This window comes from Coregonus lavaretus (assembly GCF_964263955.1).
Source record: "Coregonus lavaretus genome assembly, chromosome: 37".
Lineage (NCBI taxonomy): Eukaryota > Metazoa > Chordata > Actinopteri > Salmoniformes > Salmonidae > Coregonus > Coregonus lavaretus.
In genome coordinates this window covers 24,384,465-24,402,934 of record NC_140024.1, presented here as the reverse complement: position 1 = coordinate 24,402,934, position 18,470 = coordinate 24,384,465, and the positions used below count along the sequence as shown (strand labels likewise).

At 43.7% G+C, this 18,470-nt stretch overlaps 2 protein-coding genes across 2 annotated transcripts; both read right to left on the bottom strand.

The window, feature by feature from the left end:
* Window positions 1-1,019: 1,019 nt before the first annotated feature.
* LOC311111204 (anti-apoptotic protein NR13-like) lies at window positions 1,020-5,477 on the bottom strand. Its single transcript, XM_084153913.1, has 3 exons — window positions 5,319-5,477; window positions 3,724-4,188; window positions 1,020-2,078 (listed from the first exon to the last, which is right to left on the bottom strand). The coding sequence occupies exons 1-3, from the start codon at window positions 5,460-5,462 to the stop codon at window positions 1,956-1,958; spliced, it is 732 nt and encodes a 243-aa protein (XP_084010039.1). The 5' UTR covers window positions 5,463-5,477; the 3' UTR covers window positions 1,020-1,955.
* Window positions 5,478-5,586: 109 nt separating this feature from the next.
* Window positions 5,587-17,690, bottom strand: LOC311111203 (guanine nucleotide-binding protein subunit beta-5b-like; the record flags this gene model as incomplete). The annotated part of the gene is made up of 12 exons (XM_084153912.1): window positions 5,587-6,088; window positions 6,611-6,777; window positions 7,429-7,525; window positions 8,080-8,128; window positions 8,395-8,486; window positions 8,692-8,835; window positions 14,583-14,715; window positions 14,861-14,937; window positions 15,101-15,142; window positions 16,069-16,205; window positions 16,501-16,612; window positions 17,565-17,690. 12 exons carry the CDS (start codon window positions 17,688-17,690, stop codon window positions 6,077-6,079), a joined length of 1,188 nt encoding a protein of 395 aa, XP_084010038.1. The 3' UTR covers window positions 5,587-6,076.
* Between the last annotated feature and the right edge of the window lie 780 nt (window positions 17,691-18,470).

The following is an 18,470-nucleotide window of genomic DNA, read 5'->3' as shown; positions in this document are numbered from 1 at the left end:
ACTTCTAAATTCACTAGAAATACATTTAGTAAAAACGATTTGAGAGGCAAATGTGACTCAGTGAAAGACAAAGTTGTGTTTTTCCTAGCAATGGCTGTTTCTTAGAAAGCTTGCTGTGGCTATGTGTATAGAATAGCAGTAGCTACAGCTTTGTATGGGACTGAGACCAAAGTGCTGAGTTCCATTAGATGTGCGTGTGTCTAAAATAGCGGTAGCTGCATTTGTGTAACAGGATACAAGTCAGCGCTTTTATTTCTGACGATTCTGAGAAGCGTATCGGAGAGACAAGATGTGGAGCACAAGGCCTGCCTCGACAAGACTATGATGGGGGAGGAGAGGGGCAGTGTGTAGGCTGATAAACACACACACACAAACTAAGCACTTAAGTGACAGTAACAAGAACAGAGCACTCAAAAGGAGTCCTGATGCCATAGTGGAGTGTGTGTGTCGTGGTTTACATGGGGTGTGTCAAAGTAAAACCAAAAGGACTCCTGGGATATCAGTGTCTTCACTATCCTGCAGTCTCACTCACTCTGTTTTAACAAAAGACAGAACTGTAACTCAATGATTGCAACTTTTTATTTAGAAAAAGACAAATAAATAAAAGTAATGCCCTGTAGGGAATAGGGTGCCATTTGGGATGCAGTGCATGTCTAGTTAATTGGTCTAAGGTGAGGCAGACATGATGTCTGTAATATCATATCACACTGTAGCACCACTGTCTGTAAGACAGAGACAGAAACATACATAGACATACCAAGGATATTCAACTGCAGGCCTGGAGGACCTAAACACTTCTGGTTTTCATTCTCTCCTTCTAATCAGAGACGGGAGGCGGGATGTATGTAGGCTCTCTGGCCAATCAGTGACAATCAATTACCAGGTAGAAAATAATCAAGCAGTACTGTGGACTGCCGGGCCTGGAGTAGAATAACCCTGTTGTAAACCATAGATGTTTAACATGACGAGACAGAGAAAATAGGTCAAAACTAAAAATTAACAATGAAATCTGCCAAGTGTCAATTCAAAGATGGCCACTGTTTACATTTTTATTTCATATAAATATAATATATTAATGTATATGTTTATTACACTAAAAAAGGCTTCTTGCCACACACACACACACACATTTGAAGTAGAAAGGCAAGAGACATTAATACATTTAAGACAGGACACTAAACCAATGGACAAAATGATGGGGTTCGTCCCAAATGGCACCCCATTCCTATATAGGGCAGGGATATTGAAATCTGGACCACCAGGCCAGTTCAACTGTTCATTTTCATTCTTCCCCTCTTACTAGGGACGGCTTTAGACCTGAGACACCAGTTGGGTGCAATTATTTATCAGGTAGAACAGAAAACCAGGACTACTTGGAAACTTCAGGCTTGGATACCCCTGATATAAGGAAGAAGTCGCCATTAGGGAAGCGGCCATCAACATCAAAATGGTCATCTATGTAGCTGCACGGTCGAACAGAATGCTACCAACCATAGTGGTCCAGTTGTGGTCAACACAACATGTGGTCCCTGTGCGCTCGCTTTGACAAAATACAACATTTTAATAACATAACAGGGGAAAGATATGCAAACTAATAATATTCACATACTCCATCATTTCAGAAGGCATTTAGTTTGTTGTGTTACAATCTCCAGGTATGACTGAATAATAGAGTTGGTAATAGTTGAAGGTATTACTGCGGGGCTGAAAGATGTGGAAACATTCAGTTGATGGTTGAACGAATGAAACAACTAAACCATGTAATGGAATCCTGCTTCAATGTGACATAATTCACCGGGGGTGAAGGGGGACATGTCCCAACCACTATTCTCTCTCTCCCCCCTCCATTTTCAAGACACTGTTTCGCCCCTGTTGTGACACCATTTAACCCATTAAAGACCTACCACACTGTCATTACTTTGAAATGAGACTGATGATGCAGCAGGTGCTGTGTGTTAGCGGACCAGGAGGAAGGTTAACCCTGCGATGCCCATGCCAGCGGCAGCAAACAGAGCAGTCTTCATGGACAAGTCCTGTTTCACCTCTCTTGCTGTGTGGAAGAACTTACAGAAGCCCTCCTAGAAGAGAGCGGAGAGGGTTAGGGTTAGATCCATATATTTTATTGAACACGTACGTATTCAAGGCACAACAGTGTATCAAAGGACCAGGCTAGAGGTCAAAATAAGGAAGTCAAGAAAGTGTTTTAGTTCAATACTGCTCAAAAAGCCCCATTTCCTCTCATGTTTTCAGACAGAGACAGCTGCCTGTGGACAGTCCCTAGTCCCTGCTATAACAGACCTGCGTTGTGATTAGTAAGGCCCATTTCAAAATGTGGTTGTGTTCATCAGTCTAGTTGATGTACTGATCCAGACCCAGGTGGTTGTGTTCGTCTGTCCTTATTTTGTTGTACTGATCCAGACTAGTATTTGAGTATTAATGATTGTTGTGTGCTTGGAGGTCACTAGAGTGTTACGTTAGAGACAGTACATATGGCTGTTGGGACCAGCTGGCTAGAGGAGGGGGGTGTGGTTAATTCACAAAAGCAGTCAACAAATGGAGCTGCAGCTGTGCTTGTTGCTACCCCAGTTCTTCACAGCACTACAGTCCTATGTTGTTTTGGAGTACCCCAGTAACCCCACTACCCCTGATCCACTTTATATGACTATACTGGCTGTGTGGCTACCTTGTACAAACCCTCCTCTTTTAAGTGACAGGTAGATCTCTGACCTCTCAGACTACCAGGGTTTATAATCCACACCACAGTAAAACCCCTGAGTGTATTGACATGTATAATCTACTGTGACACACTTATAACATCCTACTGATATGTAACACATTACAAATCAAAGACCCATTTCTAATAAGCATTAAAAAAAACCTTAGGGCCAGTTTCCCAGACACAGATCAATCATTTTCTAATGGGAATTCTCCATTGAACTTGCTCTTTAGTCCAGAACTAGGCCTATATTTAACCTTTACAGTCATTTAAGTCATTTAGTAGACGCTCTTATCCAGAGCGACTTACAGGAGGAATTAAGGTTAAGTGCCTTGCTCAAGGGCACAGACTTTTCACCTAGTCATCTCGGGGGATTCGAACAAGCGACCTTCCCGTTACTGGCCCAACGCTCTTAACCGCTAGGTTACCTGCCGCCCCTAGACTTAATCTGTGTCCAGGAAACTGTCCCCCAATATTGTCACATTTCGTGTAGCATAAAAAGCCTGTGTGTTGAACAGTCATTCCTGGGTTAGACCTGAACATCATCTTGGTAGCACAGACACACATTCCAGACATTCTTGGCTGACGCCACTCTCTAATTGACATAAACACAGCAAGCAGCAGCCACATAGCAAGAAGCCACAAGGTGTCTGAATCATAGACATTATTATGACAATATAGAATGTGTCTGAATCATAGACATTATCATGACAATATAGAATGTGTCTGAATCATAGACATTATCATGACAATATAGAATGTGTCTGAATCATAGACATTATCATGACAATATAGAATGTGTCTGAATCATAGACATTATTATGACTATAGAATGTATCATTGTCCAACTGCTTCTTTTAACTTGACAGAGAGGACTAGTGCTGCTGATATGAGCCCAGATTCCCATATCTAATTCCCACCAGCTTAGTCAATTATCCTCTGTGTGTGTGTGTGTGTGCACGTGTCCATAAGCGCATGTGTGTGTGATGCTCACTGCTCAAACCTACCCAGCCTTTGTTCTGCAGCATCCAGTCACTCTTCTCTTCTCCTAGGTAGTCTGCTATGGTCTCCGCCAGCGCCCTGCAGCTCTCCTTCCCCCCCAGCCCCATCCCATTCCCCTGGTCAGTGTCCTCTCCCTGTAGTTCTCTGACCAGCACCCCAGTGAAGGTGAACAGAGAGACCACCCTCCCCCAGTTCATCTGTCCGTCTCCCACCAGCTCCTCCATCACCCTCCTCAGACAGGTGCAGGGGTCCGGCCCGCACTGGCACAGGAAGCTGTGTGCCAGGGTGTGGAAGCGGGCCTGGTGCTGGGCCTCCATGTCCCGGGCCAGGCGTCGCATGGCTGCAGCCGATTCGCTGGGAGGAGGAGGGGGCGGGGCTTTCTGGGACCCACTGGCAGGGACGATACTGCAGACAGACAGGTAGTCCTCTGCTACAGCCAGGGTTTCTTTCCACAGCCCGCATGACATGGTCTACAGGAAGATATACATTATCATCACATACAGTTAATACATTATCTATAGCCTATATATCAGAAAGGTCTTCTGCTACAACCACCGATTTTCTCACAGCCAGCATGACATGGTATATACAGGAAACATTATCAATACATTATGCTCAAACATGACCAGTACATTATCACATGCAGTACATTTTTCCCACCCTGTACTACAGGGTCTAGACTCAAAAGGAAACATCATCAATATTCATATAGTTAGGCCTAAAGGTAAGATATTATACAGCAGGCTTCTTTCCACAACCCATCCAACATGGTCTATTGGAAACAACCTCAATCTAACCCCAAGAGGTGACATCCTGTGTGCAATACCAAGAAGAGGCTTGTATTCAAAAGAAAACAAAGCTAAGTTTCCCAATGAGCTGCATAGACCACATAGCAATATGATGCAAGCAGCACAGTGACTTGAGGTTAACATGTAATGTCTAGTCTGAGGCCTGCTTGAACTAATCAGTAGGTAGAAAGGTAAACCGTTGGTTAGCTAAATAACTGGCTATGTGAGCAAGCCAGTAAAGTCTAACTTAAGAGCCCTTGCAGGCTGGAATGATTCAGGACGTGTCATGAAGGAAACAAGGTTGTAGCTAGAGCTAATACGTTAGCTAGCTACTGTATAAAGCCAACTGAATTGACTTGAAAACGGACATCTTTGTACTTGCTAGCTTGACTGTCAAATCGCAGGCAAATCATCACACAATGATAAATCCCAATCTAGCTACTGTAGCCAGCTAAGTTAGATATCTAGCTAACGTTAAGTGGTTGGATTGTTTTACATTTTTTTGTCAACATCAACATTGGAAAATAGACAACCAGTCTTGGTTTGGATATGAGTAAGAAAGCCTTCTCGCGAACGTTAGCCGTTTCTGGCTAGCAGCTGATAGCTAACTAGCGTAGCTGGATCTGTCAATGAATATTGACACACAAAGGACCAGAGAAACCGGGGAAGCGAACAACGTCAGTATATCAAACCGCATCGATCCATTCACTCAAAGTTTATAAAACCGAAGCTTTACTAACGTATACAAGAATAGTTGGAGTTGAAGAAAAAAATATGTAGAATAGGTAGAAAAAGGTTTTTCAAAATCTCACCCTCCCAGCGATCAGACTGCTTTCTCCAAGTACAAACGGAAGAAGGAAGATCGCTGTCGTCAACGGTATTTCCCCCTCACCAGCCTCTCGCCATTCTTTATACTGTCGGTTCCGCCTCACCAAGAACGTCACAAAAAATGGCATTTCCCTGAATTGTATTTTCTTCCGCTAGAAGAGAATCAGATGTAATGGAAATACCACAGTCTCCATACTATCATCATCATCATAACCATAGCATAAAACACACTTTTAACACACCATTCATCAATCATTTAAATAACATGTATTTATTTCACAAGAAGAACACTATGATTACAAATTAACAATATTTCAAACACTCCCTCTTTCTCCCTCTCTGGCTAACCACAGTCTATGGTCTGATTGTATATAACAGTAGTATTGCACTTTCGATCTGAGCGATTGTTAGACTCTGGGCAGACTGACTGACTGGTAAACTACAGACTGTGAAGCAGGTAACAGGGGTTTAAAGGGGGACTAGGGTGTATAAACATTGACCTGATGAGCATTTGGTATAGTCCAACTTCAATCAAATAAATAGTTTCTGGGAGCCAAACCTAGATAGTTTATTATTGTGTGTGTGTAACTTAATAGAGTTTCTATAGGCAGACTCTTTCTGCGGCAGTGTGTGCTCCAGGGGCACTCTGGGTCTACTGGTCACATGACTCTGGTCCTGACCCTTAACCTCTGACCCCTGACTTCCAGCGGTTCGGTCTCGCTCTGATGACATCACAGCAGCTCTAGGCCCATATCTGTTAGAGAAAGAGCACAGAACATCAGTAAATCACATTGTATTCATTAAGACATTTGAACAACAACACAAAAAGTACATTACAGTAACCCGGTCTAGACCCCAAAGAGCAAGCAGCAGCATAGTGGCAACGAAAAACTCCCTGGAAGGAAGAAACCTTGATAGGAGTCAGATTTTTGGGGAGATGGAGAATCCTAAAATGCTAAAATGACTAAAATGTCAAATGTAAGTGAGATCACCAGAGGGAACACTAATGCTGTGTTACTGTACTTCCACAGACATTAATGAAGAACAACTACTACAGTATCTCTCAGTGGGTGGTTTCCATGTCATATATTGTGGCTACAGAGGAAAACAGAAGTATGTACTAGATTATTGTGATGTGGGGATTATCTGATGCATGACTCTGCAGAACCAGGGTTTACCACAAACTCTCCCCCTCTCTCTAGCCCATAAGGTGTTGTCCCTCCTTGTTTAATCTCCCTTCCGACCCCCCTACCCCTCTCTCTCTCTCGTGTCTCACCCGTAGAGTGTTGTCCCAGGACCCAGAGCAGAAAGCGGTTCCATCAGGAGAGACTCTGAGTGAGCTGACTCTGTTTTCATGACCAAACAGGATGGCTACTCTGGTCCCCTTCAGGACGTCCCACACGTTGATGGTGTAGTCATTATAGCCAGCAAACAACAGACGACCTGAGAGAGAGAGAGAGAGATTCTAGAATATTAGCTAGAGGATATCACAGAACAGATTTATTACAGTTTAAAGTGCATTTGACAGAGGCTAATAGAATGAATAATAAATCAGCTCTAAATTCCATGGAATACAGTGGGTGGTCAAATGTAGCAAAACTCCAGATGGCAGAGTGGATTAAATTCCCCATCTTGGCTGAAGTATGATCTCTATCACAAGTTTGATAATTAACTTTAATCTTTATACAGCCATATAAAAACAAAATACTTTGTACCGCTACAATCATATAACACACAGAGAATTAACGTTTTTTGGGGGTATAATCCAGTCTCGGCCTACACACAAAATCAGATAAGATCAAATAAAATCCCTTCACGGTTATCAAGGCCATGGCAGTATATCTATTGCATCATCACACCCGGTAAGAAAGAAAGTGAAAGAGGCAAAGTGAAGATGGGAAAGTATTGCCTGGGACAACAACATCCAATAATAACAGCACAACAACACCAGTAAATGTCCAACAGCATAATTGTAAATCTGTTCACGATTGGGGGACCAATGCATGTTTAGTTGACTCTAGTCTCTGTTTAGAGGAAGCTAATAAAAATAGGTATTATTTGTCAAATAGTTGATGACTTTTGTCCACATCTTACCACTAAGAGAGAAGTCAACACTGGCGGCTCCAAATATGATGCTGTCTTTGGAGTAGATGGACACCTCACGATCAGCCCTGAGATCAAACAGACGGCACTGGAACACACACACACAATCAATGGGACATTAAAAAATATATTTATTTTTTAACCCATCACATGCTAGTTTAATTCTGTGTTGTGAACTCAAAGGCCCAGCATTTTTCCTCATGAGAGACAATAAAGTCACATTGTAATTTTCCCATGAGGTACAATAAAGTTATATTGTAATGTATTGCATTTTTGCTCCTTGGCCCGAATAACACTTCTCAAAACAATACAAACCTGTGTAGTAATGTAAAACAGTGGGATGCTTTGACACATGTACTGTATGATGTGGTCAAAGAAAAGAGTGGTCTTTGACCAGTGACATCACAGTAAGATAACATAATCTCTCTGAGATAATCGATTAAATCAATGGTGTTATTGAGACAGACTGTCCGACTGCCACACACAACACACATAATCACATCAAAGGTAAATCATCTCTCAAGTGTCACCATATTCCCTTTATAGTGCACTACCTTTGATTACAGCTTTTTAGTGGCAACTATGTGGCTTTGCTCAAGAGTAGTGTACTAAGTAGGGTGTATAAGTGTGTTATAAACTCACTGTAGAGTCGTCAGAAGCAGAGGCAAAAGCATCGCCACTGGGGTAGTACCTGGAGAGAGAAAGAGAGCGAGCGAGAGTGAGAAAGAGAGAGAGAGAGAGAGCGAGAGAGAGAAAGAGAGCGAGCAAGAGAGCGCGAGAGAGAGAAAGAGAGAGAGTGAGAGGACTAAAGAGGATGACATGGGCACTAAGCTGTATGAAGGGTTAGGTTTAGGGTCGATGGATGCTGTACTGTAGAGATTATGTGGATACTATAAAGATAGGAGATCTGTAGACAGTGAGGCTGTATAAAGGGTTGATGTGGATCCTGCTACTTACTTGACACAGTTGATGTCAGAGTCGTGGGTATCAAACGACTGGACGTTCTGCCCTGAGCGCAAGTCCCAAACGTTAGCCTTCTTATCAGAACCCTGGAACGAACACACAGACAGGTTAGGGGAGGGGGGAGAGAAGAGAGAGAGAGAGAGAGAGAGAGAGAGAGAGAGAGAGAGAGAGAGAGAGAGAGAGAGAGAGAGAAAGAGAGAGAGAGAGACAGAAAGAGAGAGAGAGAGAGAGACAGAAAGAGAGACAGACAGACAGACAGACAGACAGACAGACAGACAGACAGACAGAGACCCCGGAGACGAAGGTGTTTCCAGTCTCAGAGGGGGCGAGGTCCAGAGTGAGGACATCAGCAGAGTGACCGTGGAAACTCTGCAACAGCTGACCACTCTCCACATCCCACAGCGCACTGGTACCGTCACCACTGGACGTCAGGATCTACACATACGCACGCATGCAACGCGCACACATGCACGCATGGACACACACGCACAAGCAAACACACAAACAGTTTGTCAGAATATTGAAACACACACTATGATGTATTCCTAAACATGGGGCAATGTGTGATCCTCCTACCCTTTTGTGGTAGTTTGGGGTAATATAACTACAGTGCCTTACAAAAGTATTCATCGCCCTTGGCGTTTTCCTATTTTGTTGCATTACAACCTGTAATTTAAATGGATTTTTATTTGGATTTAATGTAAAATGGGCAAACACAAAATAGTCAAAATCGGTGAAGTGAAATGAAAAAAATAACTCCAGTCTCGGCCTACACACGAAATCAGATAAGATCAAATAAAATCCCTTCACGGTTATCAAGGCCATGGCAGTATATCTATTGCATCATCACACCCGGTAAGAAAGAAAGTGAAAGAGGCAAAGTGAAGATGGGAAAGTATTGCCTGGGACAACAACATCCAATAATAACAGCACAACAACACCAGTAAATGTCCAACAGCATAATTGTAAATCTGTTCACGATCGGGGAACCAATGCATGTTTAGTTGACTCTAGTCTCTGTTTAGAGGAAGCTAATAAAAATTGGTATTATTTGTCAAATAGTTGATGACTTTTGTCCACATCTTACCACTAAGAGAGAAGTCAACACTGTAATTTAAATGGATTTTTATTTGGATTTAATGTAAAATGGGCAAACACAAAATAGTCAAAATCGGTGAAGTGAAATGAAAAAAATAACTTATTTTAAAAAATTCAAAAAAATAAATAACGGAAAAGTGGTGCGTGCATATGTACAGTGAGGGAAAAAAGTATTTGATCCCCTGCTGATTTTGCACGTTTGCCCACTGACAAAGAAATGATCAGTCTATAATTAATGGTAGGTTTATTTGAACAGTGAGAGACAGAAAAACGCATATCCAAAATCGTATAAATTGATTTGCATTTTAATGAGGGAAATAAGTATTTGACCCCCTCTCAATCAGAATGATTTCTGGCTTCCAGGTGTCTTTTATTCAGGTATTAAGCTGAGATTAGGAGCACACTCTTAAAGGGAGTGCTCCTAATCTCAGCTTGTTACCTGTATAAAAGACACCTGTCCACAGAAGCAATCAATCAATCAGATTCCAAACTCTCCACCATGGCCAAGACCAAAGAGCTCTCCAAGGATGTCAGGGACAAGATTGTAGACCTACACAAGGCTGGAATGGGCTACAAGACCATCGCCAAGCAGCTTGGTGAGAAGGTGACAACAGTTGGTGGGTGATTATTCGCAAATGGAAGAAACACAAAATAACTGTCAATCTCCCTCGGCCTGGGGCTCCATGCAAGATCTCATCTCGTGGAGTTGCAATGATCAAGAGAACGGTGAGGAATCAGCCCAGAACTACATGGGAGGATCTTGTCAATGATCTCAAGGCAGCTGGGACCATAGTCACCAAGAAAATAATTGGTAACACACTATGCCGTGAAGGACTGAAATCCTGCAGCGCCCGCAAGGTCCCCCTGCTCAAGAAAGCACATATACAGGGCCGTCTGAAGTTTGCCAATGAACATCTGAATGATTCAGAGGAGAACTGGGTGAAAGTGTTGTGGTCAGATGAGACCAAAATCGAGCTCTTTGGCATCAACTCAACTCGCCGTGTTTGGAGGAGGAGGAATGCTGCCTATGACCCCAAGAACACCATCCCCACCGTCAAACATGGAGGTGGAAACATTATGCTTTGGGGGTGTTTTTCTGCTAAGGGAACAGGACAACTTCACCACATCAAAGGGACGATGGACAGGGCCATGTACCGTCAAATCTTGGGTGAGAACCTCCTTCCCTCAGCCAGGGCATTGAAAATGGGTCGTGGATGGGTATTCCAGCATGACAATGACCCAAAACACACGGCCAAGGCAATAAAGGAGTGGCTCAAGAAGAAGCACATTAAGGTCCTGGAGTGGCCTAGCCAGTCTCCAGAACTTTATCCCATAGAAAAACTGTGGAGGGAGCTGAAGGTTCGAGTTGCCAAACGTCAGCCTTGAAACCTTAATGACTTGGAGAAGATCTGCAAAGAGGAGTGGAACAAAATCCCTCCTGAGATGTGTGCAAACCTGGTGGTCAACTACAAGAAACGTCTGACCTCTGTGATTGCCAACAGGGGTTTTGCCACCAAATACTAAGTAATGTTTTGCAGAGGGGTCAAATACTTATTTCCCTCATTAAAATGCAAATAAATTTATAACATTTTTGACATACTTTTTCCCCTCACTGTATTCACCCCCTTTGCTATGAAGCCCCTAAATAAGATCTGGTGCAACCAATTACCTTCAGAAGTCACTTAATTAGTTAAATAAAGTCCACCTGTGTGCAATCTAAGTGTCACATGATCTGTCACATAATGTCAGTATATATACACACACCTGTTCTGAAAGGCCCCAGAGTCTGCAACACCACTAAGCAAGGGGCACCACCAAGCAAGCGGCACAATGAAGACCAAGGAACTCTCCAAACAGGTCAGGGACAAAGTTGTGGAGAAGTACAGATCAGGGTTGGGTTATAAAAAAATATCAGACACTTTGAACATCCCACGGAGCACCATTAAATCCATTATTAAAAAATTGAAATAATATGGCACCACAACAAACCTGCCAAGAGAGGGCCGCCTACCAAAACTCACGGACCAGGCAAGGAGGGCATTAATCAGAGAGGCAACAGAGACCAAATATAACCCTGAAGGAGCTGCAAAGCTCCACAGCGGAGATTGGAGTATCTGTCCATAGGACTACTTTAAGCTGTACAAAAAAATAAGCAAACACATTTAGTGTTCGCCAAAAGGCATGTGGGAGACTCCCCAAACATATGGAAGAAGGTACTCTGGTCAGATGAGACTAAAATTGAGCTTTTTGGGCATCAAGGAAAACGCTATGTCTGGCGCAAACCCAACACCTCTCATCACCCCGAGAACACCATCCCCATTGTGGTGGCAGCATCATGCTGTGGGGATGTTTTTCATCGGCAGGGACTGGGAAACTGGTCAGAATTGAAGGAATGATGGATGGCGCTAAATACAGGGAAATTCTTGAGGGAAACTTGTTTCAGTCTTCCAGAGATTTGAGACTGGGACGGAGGTTCACCTTCCAGCAGGACAATGACCCTAAGCATACTGCTAAAGCAACACTCGAGTGGTTTAAGAGGACACATTTAAATGTCTTGGAATGGCCTAGTCAAAGCTCAGACCTTAATCCAATTGAGAATCTGTGGTATGACTTAAAGATTGCTGTACACCAGCGGAACTCATCCAACTTGAAGGAGCTGGAGCAGTTTTGCCTTGAAGAATGGGCAAAAATCCCAGTGGCTAGATGTGCCTAGCTTATAGAGACATTCCCCAAGAGACTTGCAGCTGTAATTGCTGCAAAAGGTGGCTCTACAAAGTATTGACTTTGTGTGGGGGGGGGGGTGAATAGTTATGCAGGCTCAAGTTCTGTTTTTTTGTCTTATTTGTTTCACAATAAAATATATTTTGCATCTTCAAAGTGGTAGGCATATTGTGTAAATCAAATGATACAAACCCCCAAAAAATCAATTTAAATTCCAGGTTGTAAGGCAACAAAATAGGAAAAATGCCAAGGGGGGTGAATACTTTCGCAAGCCACTGTAATCTATGTCCATTCCACAGAGCTTAACTACTGGGGTGTACCCAGCTAGCGTACAACGTTCTGAGAACCATATGTTTCTTAGAGCTTGGTGAGAGAGTGGTTGTCCTATGATTATTTTGCATACAACCTTCCCACAACTTTCTGTGAACGGTGCAGGATAGTTGCTTGGCTTTGAACATTCTCAGCACATTTAAGGAACTTAACAAAAAAATTATATTTTCTTGGTATTTCATTACTTTAACAGAAAGTTTCCTAAAAGTTCAAACATGGTTGCATTTCATTTCAATTTTGGTAATGTTCTTGACATTGGGAATGTTCTCAAATAGTTCTGAGAACGTTAAGAAACAACGTTCTTCTGTGGGAATTTCAGTACTTCAGCATAACGTTTCCTACAGGTTTCCTTATTGGTTCTATTTAAAGTAATGTTCTCAAATTGTTCAGAGAACGTTAATAAAACTTTCCATAAAAACCACCAGAAAACTTTTGTAACATTCAGAGAACATGCTAAGAATGCTATTCAAAAACATATACATTCTGTTCTTAGCATCAACAAAACTCTCTCTATCCTCTTGTTAATTGTGTTCAGGTGTTTTGGCCGCGCCCATTAATTGGCCACACCTGATCTTAATGAGTGCTTGTTTCCTTTGAAATGGGGTCTGTTTGAATAGACACAAATTAACAGCTTTGTATGTGTGAAACAACATGGCATGCTAGCGCCATCCTGGTGGCGCAGTGGACTAATTCCATGGACAGAGAACAGAAGATTATAGGTTCAATTCTCACTGATGCCGTGTCACACAAAATAAATGTATTTGCTTGATTAATGCCTAAGGAAATTAATTTCCAAGTGTCCATTCATGCTTGGACGTCAAAAAAGTTAACCCCAAATAAGCTAGCAGTGTTATTAAACGTCTTATTGAAACATTCAGAGGAAGTTATTCAAAAACCTCCAAATAACCTATAATTAAGTTCGAATTATAATAATAATGTATATTCTCAGAGTGTTAATAAAACCTCCCAGGAAAACGTTCAAGGAACCAAAGTAAAACATTCTCACAACCTCCCTGCAACCTAAAAATGAACATTCCCAGAACAGGACACATTTTTATTTCTGTTCTCAAAACGTTGACATTTTTTCAGTTTTAACGGTCAGGAAATGTATGGCTTCATTCTCACAACCAATGTGAAACCAAAATCACATGTTCCCACAACTTCCAAGGAACCAAATGTGCTAACTGTATATTCACTAGGAAGCAAACAGAACCAAACGGAAGATATGAAACATCCCCCTGTCAGTCAGACAAAGATATGAAACATCCCCATCAGACAATAAAGATATGAAACTGAGACTGAACTGAGACTGACTGGGACAATGTAGTCTCAACTCTCCACAGCCCTGTGCTTTATTCCTGTTAGAGGAGAGGAGATGTGTCTGTCTCTGTGTGTTTCCTGTATTATATTACAGCTTCCTCTTTACAGGTCCCTCTCCTCACAGATGTGGCACTTAAAACTCTTGACCACTTCTATCTCTTCCTCTACATCTCCTCCACTCTTTCTTTCTCTCTCTCGAGAGCGCAAGCTTGACACACACACAGGCAAACACACAAACACCACCCCACGTTCACCCCGTCCACACGCACACAGGCAGCAACAGCCACTAACAGACCCCAGTACATTAGGTAGACAGATATTGTGAGCGTGTGCCCGTAGGTATGAGTTTTCAGCTCTGACAGATAAAGGCCTCTTAATGTCTAGTAATACACTCATAATGGAGGGCCATCTCTCTCTCTCATCACCTTCTCTCTCATCACCCTCTCCTCTCCTCTTCCTCATCCCCCTATCATTCTCAACAGTTCCTCTCTGTCTAGCAGAGATGAATTATTAACAGCCTTATATCCTCCATCTAATATTATCTTCCCTCTATTCCTCCCTCTCTCTATCCATTCTCACCTCCTTGTTCTGAAAATCTCAAATCGATTTCCTTCTCCCTCTCTCCTCGTTGTGTTGTGTGCGCCTGTGTCTGAGTGTGTTTGTGTCTGTGTGTGTGCGTGTGTGGGTGTGCGTGCATGTGTCTAGTCCCTAACCTGCATGTCAGAGTTGGTGAATGTGCAGCCGGACAGGTAGTTGGTGTGCATGGCAACCGACTTCTTCTTAGCCGCCAAGTTCTCGTCCTTGTCCAATGAGAGAGGGTACACCGAACACTTATTATCCAATCCCCTGTCAGACAGAGAGACAGACAGAGGAGAGAGATATTTGTTGGCCTTTACTTTAACATCAAGCCCTCAAGCCAATACTTTAGCATCAAGCCAATACTTTTCTTGGGGCTAAGGGGTTAAAGGTCAGAGGTTAGGGTCAGACCCACCCACAGGCGATGGCACAGCCAGAGGGGGCGTAGGCACACGCCATCACCCACGTAGTCGGCATGGTCACTGCATGTTCCTAGAACACATTGTGCATATACATTAACGTAAATAAGCACACTCACTCCACTCTCTAGTGTTAATGGAACTATGCTCTTAGCAGCCTGGTTAAGACTGCTCCACCATGGGACTGGATTAGGCAGCCATTAGCGCACTCACACACTCAGGCTGCTTTTACTAACCTTATTGGTGGTGAAAGCATCCCACACGATAACCTTCCCATCCTGGTAGACAGAAGACAAGGAAAAGAAGCATACAGATCACATGGACATACAGGGAGAGATTACCATTAAATGCCTGGTGAGAATAACATGTTCAGTGTGTCTGAGAATGGAGGAGGCAGGGAGGGAGGGAGAAATGAAGAAGGGAGGTGGGAGGGAGGAAGAGGGGAGGTGGGAGGGAAGAATGAAGACGGGAGGAGGGAAGAAGGGAGGGAGGAATGAAGACGGGAGGAGAGAGGGGGAGGAGGGAAGAAGGGAGGGAGGAATGAAGACGGGAGGAGAGAGGGGGAGGAGGGAAGAAGGGAGGGAGGAATGAAGAGGGGAGGAGAGAGGGAGAGGAGGGAGGAAGGGAGGGAGGAATGAAGAGGGGAGGAGAGAGGGAGAGGAGGGGAGGAGAGAGGGAGAGGAGGGAAGAAGGGAGGGAGGAATGAAGAGGGGAGGAGAGAGGGAGAGGAGGGAAGAAGGGAGGGAGGAATGAAGAGGGGAGGAGAGAGGGAGAGGAGGGAAGAAGGGAGGGAGGAATGAAGAGGGGAGGAGAGAGGGAGAGGAGGGGAGGAGAGAGGGAGGAATGAAGAGGGGAGGAGAGAGGGAGAGGAGGGAAGAAGGGAGGGAGGAATGAAGAGGGGAGGAGAGAGGGAGAGGAGGGAAGAAGGGAGGGAGGAATGAAGAGGGGAGGAGGGAGGAATAAATAAGGGATGAGGGAGGGGGGAGGAGGGAAGAGTAATGGATGAAAGTTGGGTGTCAGGGAGTTCAGCGCCATGGACAGGGCTGTGACTAAAACACACTAATTACAGTAGAATAGAAGGAGGACGGAAGGCTAGAGGGCGAGGGGGAGAGGGTGGAGAGGGAGGAGAGAAAGGGGAGGGAGAATAGGGGGAGAGGGGAGCTGTTCAGGCCTAAAGTTTGGGATAGCGTGTGTGTATGTATACCTGTGAGGAGCTGACAATGCGTCGTTTGTCTTTGCACCAGTCCATACAGAGCACCTTGTTACCATGGCCCTTCAGTGTCCTCCTAGTCTTCATGTTTAACTCACCCAGAGCTTCTGCCTTCTCAGCTACCTTCTCCACTACACACACACACACAGTTAAAAACTCCAGTAATGACAATGAATTGTCGTGTAAATTAATAAATAGGATCTTTTTTGATCACCCTGTTGCAGGAGAACCTTCCTGCAATGCACTATATTAACTATATTCTGGTAGCATATCTAATGCGGTTTCATAGCCACGGGCAAATCTCTGCAATAATGGACCTTACATATCGGATATAATAACAGTTTCAGCGCAACATGTTTGGGGTACAGTCGGTAAACATTTAGCGCATCGCGAGGCCCCTCTCCCTCCCTCCCATTAAACACTCACACTCCACATCGTGCAGCTTCTTCCGCTCCTCCTCGAGCTTCTTCCTCAGCGTCTCGCTCTCCGCCTTCAGCGACTTCAGAGTTTCGCCGCTCGCAAGGCCCAGGCACGCCATCTTTAGAGGAGAGGAGGAACAAAAGAAGGGAACCGGGGAAAGGAAAGAAAAGGGACCGGCAAGACCATGTTTTTAGTCGCGCACTGGCTGCGCCTGTCAAGGCGGCTGTCTGCTTTCCTACAGCTGGGGCGTATTCATTACGCCAATTCTGTTGCAAAACGTTTCTTAAACGGAAGCAAACGGAACGAAACGGAGAGAGACCTACCTGAATTTGTCCAATATAAACTCTCGTTTTACTTCCAAAACGTTACGTTTTGCAACTGTTTGGACTAATGAATATGCCCCTGATGCTGCTGCCGCGCTGACGTTCTCCTTCTCTCCCCCTCTTTCCCTGTCTCTTCTCTCACTTGCTCTCAGGCAAGTCTCTACCTCTTTCTCTCTCTCCCTCTTTCTATATCTGTCTTTCTCGCCCCAGAGATGCCACTATGACTGTCTTTGGTAGTAATTTCACTAAATATAGCCTATTTTTTTCTCTAATAATATTAATTTAAACACTTTACAGGAAAAGCACAGTTTCCTTATTTTATTGAACCACATTGCAATGAGTTTACTTGTTGAAATGTATGTGTTTTCCCTTTAAAAAGTGTATTTGCACCTATAGTAGGCCTATTGCTGTTTAGAGAAGTGAAAGACAAGGTTGCTATCAGTGTGGATGAGCTGCCAGAGAGAAGGGAGTACAGATAAGATGAGGTGGTGAATTCATCCAGGCATGGTGTGAGTGTGTATGTGTGTGCGTTCTGAAAGAGGCTCTCTGCTACTGTATATCAGACAGATAGGGAGGCTGCATTCTCAGAGGGGGCCCTCTCCAACCCCCTAAAAATACATAAAGAATCTCAAATCTACCCCTAACCCCTGGGCATTTGTGAAGATCTTAAAGGATTGTATAGGTCCTGGATGGAGCAGTTAGATGGGTTAGACTCAGAGGTTAGAGGTCAGGGGTTAAGGGACGTACAATCTCCATGCATAGTGAGCAGTAGTTGATGGGTTCAGTCTTGATGTACAGGTTCATCAAGGGGCGGTTCTCCGAGCAGCTATCACACGGCCCGAAGGTGATGGCCACAAACGTCTGGTCACACATGGCTGCAGCTGGTTAACCACACACCTGTATAGGGGAGAAGAGGAACACAACGTTAACATTCAGGTATGAGAGATAACACACACACACACACACACACACACACACTGTTATCGATTCACCTGAAGGAAGCATTGCTATTTTGTGTGTGTGAGTGAGAAAGAGAAAAAGAGATGGAGAGAGAGAATGTGTGTATGTGTGAGTCAGTTAGCTAGAGATAGTGAATAAGAGACAGAGCGAGAGGAGAGAATGAGAGAGAGGGAGTGAGTGTGTGTGTAGGTGTGTGTGTGCTGCCAATTGTATTGAGGATAAGCAGTGGGTAATCTCCCTCCTGCCTGATCCTGCTCAGAGAAGGAGAGAGCAGTAGGCCTATTTTGGGAGACGCACACACACACACTTGGATGTAAATTATTATACATTGTGTATAATGGTTGGGATAGGTAACTGCCACTGATAGTGATAGTCTGGGGAATGAATCATAGACACACAGAGCTGGATATGGACCTGCAATATACACAGTGTAGAAATAGAACAGATAATATCCTGCAATATACACACTGTAGAAATAGAACAGATATATAATGACCTGCAATATACACACTGTAGAAATAGAACAGATAGATAACCACAATCTGATAGACAAATACTGTATAAATACATTGCTGGCTGTAACAGATACAAAAGGGTGGAGATATACACACTGTAGAATTATACAACGGGTGTATCTAATCCTGAATGCTGATTGGTTAAAACCGCATTCCAGTCGGTGTCTATTCCACAAAT